This window comes from Penaeus chinensis, chromosome 2 (genome assembly GCF_019202785.1).
Source record: "Penaeus chinensis breed Huanghai No. 1 chromosome 2, ASM1920278v2, whole genome shotgun sequence".
NCBI classification, from domain to species: domain Eukaryota; kingdom Metazoa; phylum Arthropoda; class Malacostraca; order Decapoda; family Penaeidae; genus Penaeus; species Penaeus chinensis.
The window spans coordinates 41,220,962-41,228,224 of NC_061820.1; the positions used below are offsets into that span (position 1 = coordinate 41,220,962).

Consider the following 7,263-nt stretch of genomic DNA (forward strand, 5'->3'; position numbering starts at 1 on the left):
ATTTCATATTTTATATTTATCCACTAAAATATATTCATACTCAGTATTCTCTTCCTGGAAATGTAAAATATATATATATATATATATATATATATATATATATATATATATATATTGTCTGGAATTCTTGGTTAGATACAGAACTAGTAAGAAATAATTATTGTTTATATATTGTAATATGACATTAATTATTAATTAAGTATGCCTCTTGGCCACTTCATCTATATTTTTTTTTACTTTCCTAGAATATGTTCCATCAAACTGCTTGCTGTTCTGTTTACTCATTGCTTCTTTTTATCAGAGCTATATTCAAAGATGTGTTATATGCTTTTATAATGATGACTTGATATTAGTATAGATAACACAATATACTTCTAACAAGCAACAGCATTACCTTTGTCTATTAAAAAAAAAACATTTCCTCCATGAATATACTCTTTATCCACTTAGAGACCATTTATAGCTATTGATGTTATGGATTGTTTAGGATGAAAAAGTTTTAAAATATTTTTTAGCGTACCTGTGTCTCACACTTGACATATTCTCTTGCAAAAAAATTCACAAGGCACTAAATCCACACTCTTCCATTCTTTTTTTGTAAAAGCTGGATGAATGTGCTAGTCGGATATATGCTGATGAGTGTCTATCCTAGATAAGCAGGAAAGTGTCATCAATGATGTTACTTTATACTGCAAGAGCTAATAGACCACTGAGCAACTATTAATACTGTGAACTAAATACTGATCCATCCAATTGCTATAATACTGACTTAAAAGAACATGAGGTAGAAATTCTGAAATTAACACATATCATTAAAGGTATATGTTGGAAGGCAAACCGATATATGGTGTTTATAATTAATGTATACAAGTTGGTATCAGATCAGCCATTTGTGTGTTTGATGTTAAGAAAATGTTTGAGAATCCAGGTTGCCTCATAACAATACAAAATAATTACTTTGAAATTTAGCTGATCCAAGTTTATTCAATTGGTGAATGTTGATAATAAAAATAGATTTAGATTTTTTCAGATCTATTTAAGACATCATACATAATATAAATTCACTGTAAAAGTCAATATAAACACATTAATACAAATACTTAAATACTGATTGGTTATTATTCTACAGTGTTAAGATACTACAACAATCAACTCTCACAATATCATATTCAAGATATATCAAGGGCAATGTGCAGATAATGATATATATACAAAAAATATATATAATGTGAATCACATATCATCTACCCAAGGTATTTTTGTAGATATTTTAAGAAACTGCATTTCTTGATAGCTATGTGCCAAACTGTCACATTTACAAAGCTTGAATTATTAAAACAATGTAATAATATCACTTTTTTGCTAATGCTTTATCTCTCATGCATTTGAAATAACAATAAAAAAAAACAGCAAATACATATCTCAGACCATCTTTTAATGCCAAAGAGCAAATTTACTGGTGTTATGACAAAGTGCATTATACAAATATTTCCATAATAAAAATATGCCCAGTATGTGGGGAATGTTCTGTTATATAATGGGGGCAATATGCAGAATACAATAAGATATATATATACACAAAACTACACATGTCTTTTGATATATGCACTATTTCATTCTTAACTTTTTTGAGCACCCTGAGCCAATACCTATAAAATCACCTACAGTTCCTTGTTCTTGGACTTCACTTATCACCTGTACCATATATATACAATTTTCTATAGATATTTAATGTATTCCATTATGACTAAGGAAATATACAGTCAAAAAGAAAGAGTACTCGAATTCTGAAGGTAAATCTTGAACGTTCAAAGCTTTCATTCCTCTTATTCTCCCGATGGATCACTCATACCATGTTTCTTATAACTTCCATTGCATATACTGTGATGGAATTGTTTTCATTGGTGATAAGTTATATATATATATAAAAAAAAAGTCACAATCAATGCCTTAGTTACACAAAACTGTTACTTACTTTAAACATGAAAATATTATTCACCATACTTAAATTCTGACACAATTATTACTACGTTCCCTATAACTGCTTGCAGAGTACATGAACTTAGGCAAGAATGGGCCTTAAATATTCAATGTATAATGTATAAATATAATACTATTACTTCTGTAAATAATTACAAGTGGTAGTTTGAAAATGACATTACTTAGTAAAAGTATCAGTAAAAAGTAATCGTTTTTTGCAAATATGGAGAGGATTTTTATTGCAACATTATTACTCTGCATTGCTACCTAGTATCTTTATGACTCCTACACAACTTTTAAAGCTGGGGTATCACTGATCTACACTAAGCTCCTATCACCACTTCCAGCAGATATATTACTCAAACATTCTGTTCTATAGCACTAGTAGAACTGGCAGTAATCATGTAAGATGACTGGTAGCAGGGTGCGACTCCCAACCTCCCAATTCTTTCTTCAAAAGCCTGTGCAAACGCAGTCTAAATCAACCATATAGAAATAGTTCCTAAGATGTAATTGGTCAGTACCAGCCTTGGCTTTATTATTCAACGATAGTATTACCTACAAATTAAGAACCTGAATTCCCATTTACCTTCATAATCATAGCAGATTCTTCCTCCTTTTTTGACTAGATGTTATTGTAGTTTCAACTAAATATCAAAAAATCTATTTCTTTCCTAAGAATAATCAACAGATGTTTTGCAACATTTGATTTTGCTATTTTCATGTTTTCATCTAACCCTTTTTTTAATATGCACTTTTGATATTCTGCTTTCAACTCAATTACACTTAAAGAGCAAACATCTGCCACTACTACCGCAGAACTGAACTTGAAATTCATCTAACATGTTCCTTTTTGTATTTAACATCTAAAAGCAATGCAGAGTTGTGAGGACCTTCTACATACAAAAGTTAAAAATCTAGAACAGATCTGCAGGTAAGACAGGCTACAAGAGTTTGCAGTGTCTTCAACATGTAACCTTAAGGAGAGCAATACCTTTAAATTGGTTTTTAATCTTTTAAGTTGTATGGTCATTTCAGTTATAACTAATAAAGCTCAAATACTAGGTACATTTGCAATGCAAAAACAGATGACATACTTTTCAATATCAGATAGTGTATGATATTACTATACCCTATGTCACTAAATTACTTTTTAAAATGAATACCCATTTGATTGTAAATAACCTTTCAGTACACTGCAAAGAATCCAGAGCCTGAAACAATATGCAGAAATGCTTTCATTAAACGTACAGGTCAGAAGCTTTATATTTCTTTCCGAACTTTTCATATGAAGAGAAACAGCCACATATAATCCATATGATGCTGATGACCTCTAGTGCACCAACTATGATAAGCAGTACAAAAGGGATTCAAAGTAGCAGTAACACCAAATGCAAGACATTAAGCATGTGACACCGTATCAAGGTGAGAGTGTGCATTATAAAGATGCCAATAACTCAAATTTTTGAAAAGGGTTTTTGATAAGAGACATTGTTGACAGAAATTATTAAAAAAGATTGAGCTTCTTAGTACTTGCTTCCTTTTGAACTGGCACTTTGTTCAAGAGCTACCATTATTGAATTCATTCCAATTTTCTAAATTCACTGTTAAGAATTTATTGGTTTATTACTTAGATTCTCAAGTCCATGAAAAACTAATAGATTTGGTCCTATTACAAAAATATGCACGGAGTTATACTAGGTAATGCTTTCTACAACACGAATATTAATTACTCGTCTTTTTTTGGTATCCTTCCAAAAGTGTGTACTGAAATTTGGGCTTTTCTGGTCTTGTTTCTAATTATGACTGGTAATGTAAGACTTTTGGTGTAACTCAAAAGAGGGGAGAAAATATCACCTTGTGACCTGCATACATCAAAGACATACTCCGAATTATAATCATTCCAAATCTGTTAACTTCTAAAAACAAGTTACTCCTTCACAAATATGATTTGTCAATCTTGTTACCTATTTCTTACAGATATTATGAACTTAATTGAGGGTCTGCAATGTTCCTAAACATTAATACCAACATTGTTATGGACTACATAATGTTCTACATCCTACCTACATGCAATGCTACTCTTTATAATTAATGGATATTTCTCAAACAAGTTGGCAACCAAATATCATTCTCTATATGATGAATCTGTCTAATGACTGTGGCATAGTTTTCTCAACATTTAATTTAAGCATAATGCAGATCATTATAGTTAATATCAAATCTTTCGTCAAAGGTTTTGGAAAAGACGTCCATTTATAATGTTGGAAAGGTGTTTACCTCAATGATTACTGCTTCTATTCCAATAAAAGAGGACAATAAAGAATGAATGTAGGTTTTACGAGCAAGCCATACACTCTTGTTAACAAACAACAACCTAACTTCCAGTTTTTGCTCCATCTATTGCAAACTAATATCATGTATAAAGCACAGGAAGACCTACTGCTGAAATTCATGCTCACACGTGTAGTTTCTCTTTTGCATTAACTATGCAAAAACCATATTAAAAAGACCAACAATACTGGTTTCCTCTCTGGGAAGTTCTTGTGTGTTATCCTCCTTGAACAGCTAAAACCTCTTAATTGAGTAATTACATAACTGATGCACTCTATGCGTACTTCCCCAAATTTCTGCCTGCTGCATTCTCCACATTAGAATATGTACCCGTCAGTAAGATTTGGTACGCCTCTAGGGTGAAGGTGCCAAGTACTACAGTAATTGGGCCCCTGACTAGATGCATCTCAAGAAGCACCGGTCCCAGGCATGTTCAGGTACAACACAGTCCCTTCAAGAGTAACCAAGAGAATGATCACTAAATTCTTGAGCAATGCTCACAAACACAGAGTAGAGAGTCGTTATTGGCATTGGGGTTTTACTTGAAAAAAAAAGTGTGCATTGAAATCTTGATATTCTTCTTAGATGATCAAGAAATATCTTTTTCACAAACTTTACTTCATGATATTTTTGTATCCTATTACAGAACACATTTACAGATTTTAAATTTAATATCTATGTAAACACTTGCCATGAGATTACTCTCGAAACTGTGATTTTTAATTAAGATATCAAGCTTTCAAAGTAAGTGATGCAAAAATGTCATTATCACTGGAAACACATTTCATGACCCTCTACCATGAGCAATCACATATCAGATAATTTTCACTTTCCCAGATGTTCCATTCACTCTCTGTGGTCAAGCATTTGTGCTTCCCAGCCCTAAAGCCATAGGTTTAATAAATATATATTTATTATAGGATAAATGAAGGCATGAGGCAGTGAATGTTTGTTAAAGTACTATTAAGTGCTCACTACAATAATTACATTTCTTCTATAACACCTTCCACTTTTACATTACATTGTATAAAGAAAAGGCTTGTGCCTTTAAATAAACTTCTGGCTCACATATGGTTATTGCACATGTATCAATATCAAAATACTTTTCCAATGTGAAATAGAAAAAAAATCATAAACAAAGTCTGTTGCTATCATATTAGACAATTAATTCACATAGCAGTAAAGAGTATGTGATTTATTATGATGTAATCAGCACCAGATGAATAGGCTGATGTAAACTTTTATAATGGTGTTGTTGTTTGCATAAATAAAATCAATAATTTCCACAAGTCTTATTTTTCTATCAACTAAAAAAAAAAGTCCTTGAGGAAACGCCTTATCAACCAAAGCCAATAACAAACTCTCTAAAACAACAACACTTAAACATCCAACATTCATCATCGTCTCATGGGATACCTTAGTAGTAGGGTAGATTCTTATTGGACAATTAAAATAGCAGACTGTGCTGAGCTATGAGGTGTCACTCGGATTATCACAGAAAAGCAGCCAAACATAACCCGTGAAAGAGAAGAGGGAGGGTTCAAACTCGCCTGCCGAACATCTCTCCACACTTTCTCAGGCAACACAGCAAGTTATGGCTACAGACTAGTAAAACACTGTGGGCAGGCATGTGGTTAGCTTTTGGTGGAAGCAACTCGTGAGACGTAAGTGCCCTGTGCCTTTTGGCAGTTGAACAGCCACTTGATAATACGTGCATTCTTCTCTACTATGGAAGGTTCACCAGTCCCACGAAGAGGCAGAGGAGGGCCAGGACCGGGGCCTGGTGCAGCTCGCCCATCATCAGAGTCTGAGCTACCTCTCCGTCCCCCAGTTGGACCCGATTCTTCTGACGACACTTCCTCAAAGTATACTGGTGAGGAGTGGGGTGAGGATGGTGGGGATGTTAGATGCTGCCGAGTAACGGAATCTAAGCCCATGGACTCGAAGAATGCCTCTAGGTCTAATGGGGCTAGCATTGGTCGTACATCTTCCTCCCAACGCCCTCGCTCATGAGTAACATCGGACCTTGATCTGAGGATCGGTCGCCTCCGTCCTTCTTCACTAGTCCCGACCCCATTACCTGTTCCACCATAACCAGATATATCGCTATCTGAAGATCGCCGCCCATCAGCTGCGAGTAAGGGTCCTCCAGTGGCACCGGCCCGTAATAAATTTACGGAAGAATCTTTTTGGTCTCTTGGCGGTGGGGGTCTAGCTGGAGGCCTGTCAGGAGAACGCTGTGGCGGAGGAGGAGGAGGATCCCGAAACATTCGAGGCGGACGAGGGGGCGGCTCTGGTGGGGTGTTGGACGAGGTCAGGGCTTCTGGGCACGACGGCCTCCTCCGGCCACTTGTGCCACATTCTGAATCGGTCTCACCTGCTGGGGAAGAGGCACGAGCCAGATCTGGCAGAGATTTGTGCGTCGTTACAGTTGCAGGCTCAGCACGGAATGTCCCTGATGGAGAACTCTTAATATTCCTTCTTGGTGGAGGTGGTGGTATTTTGGCTTTCCCATCTTTACTGTCAGGAGTCGTAAGTATTGCTGCCAAGTTTTCTCGCGAGTCTGTGTTGAGAAGGCGACGTAACTTCATCTGCACATCATCGCCTCTATCACCAGGGCCATGAGAGAGAGATCTCCTTAAATCCCCTCCTGCGCGGCCAGTCTGAGGATCCCCATGCAATCGCACCTTAGGTCGAGGTGTGATTCTAGGTGATCGAGCTGGCAGGGGAGGAGGTTGCACTCCTAAAGAGGCAGGACCAGCACCTGGTTGCGGGCGTGGGGGAGAGAGGCCTGTAGGTGCATGACCACGTATATTAGCTACACTGTTGTGGTCTGCGAGGGCATGGCGTCGCTCAGGTGCAGGGGAAGGTCTTGAAACATGAAGCGTATGTGAAGGTGCACTTAAGAAGATATTTGGGTTGGAGGAGATCTGCAGGTGATCAGGTCGA

General features: G+C 36.1%; 1 protein-coding gene across 1 annotated transcript in view; it reads right to left on the reverse strand.

Annotated features, from left to right (window-relative positions):
- Window positions 1–1,015: 1,015 nt before the first annotated feature.
- LOC125030326 (formin-like protein 14) overlaps window positions 1,016–7,263 on the reverse strand; it is a 31,630-nt gene continuing 25,382 nt past the window's right edge. Inside the window, exon 3 of the mRNA XM_047620302.1 lies at window positions 1,016–7,263. This exon is cut by the window's right edge and continues 154 nt beyond it. Coding sequence (XP_047476258.1) covers window positions 5,949–7,263 — 1,315 coding nt within the window. The 3' untranslated portion in view covers window positions 1,016–5,948.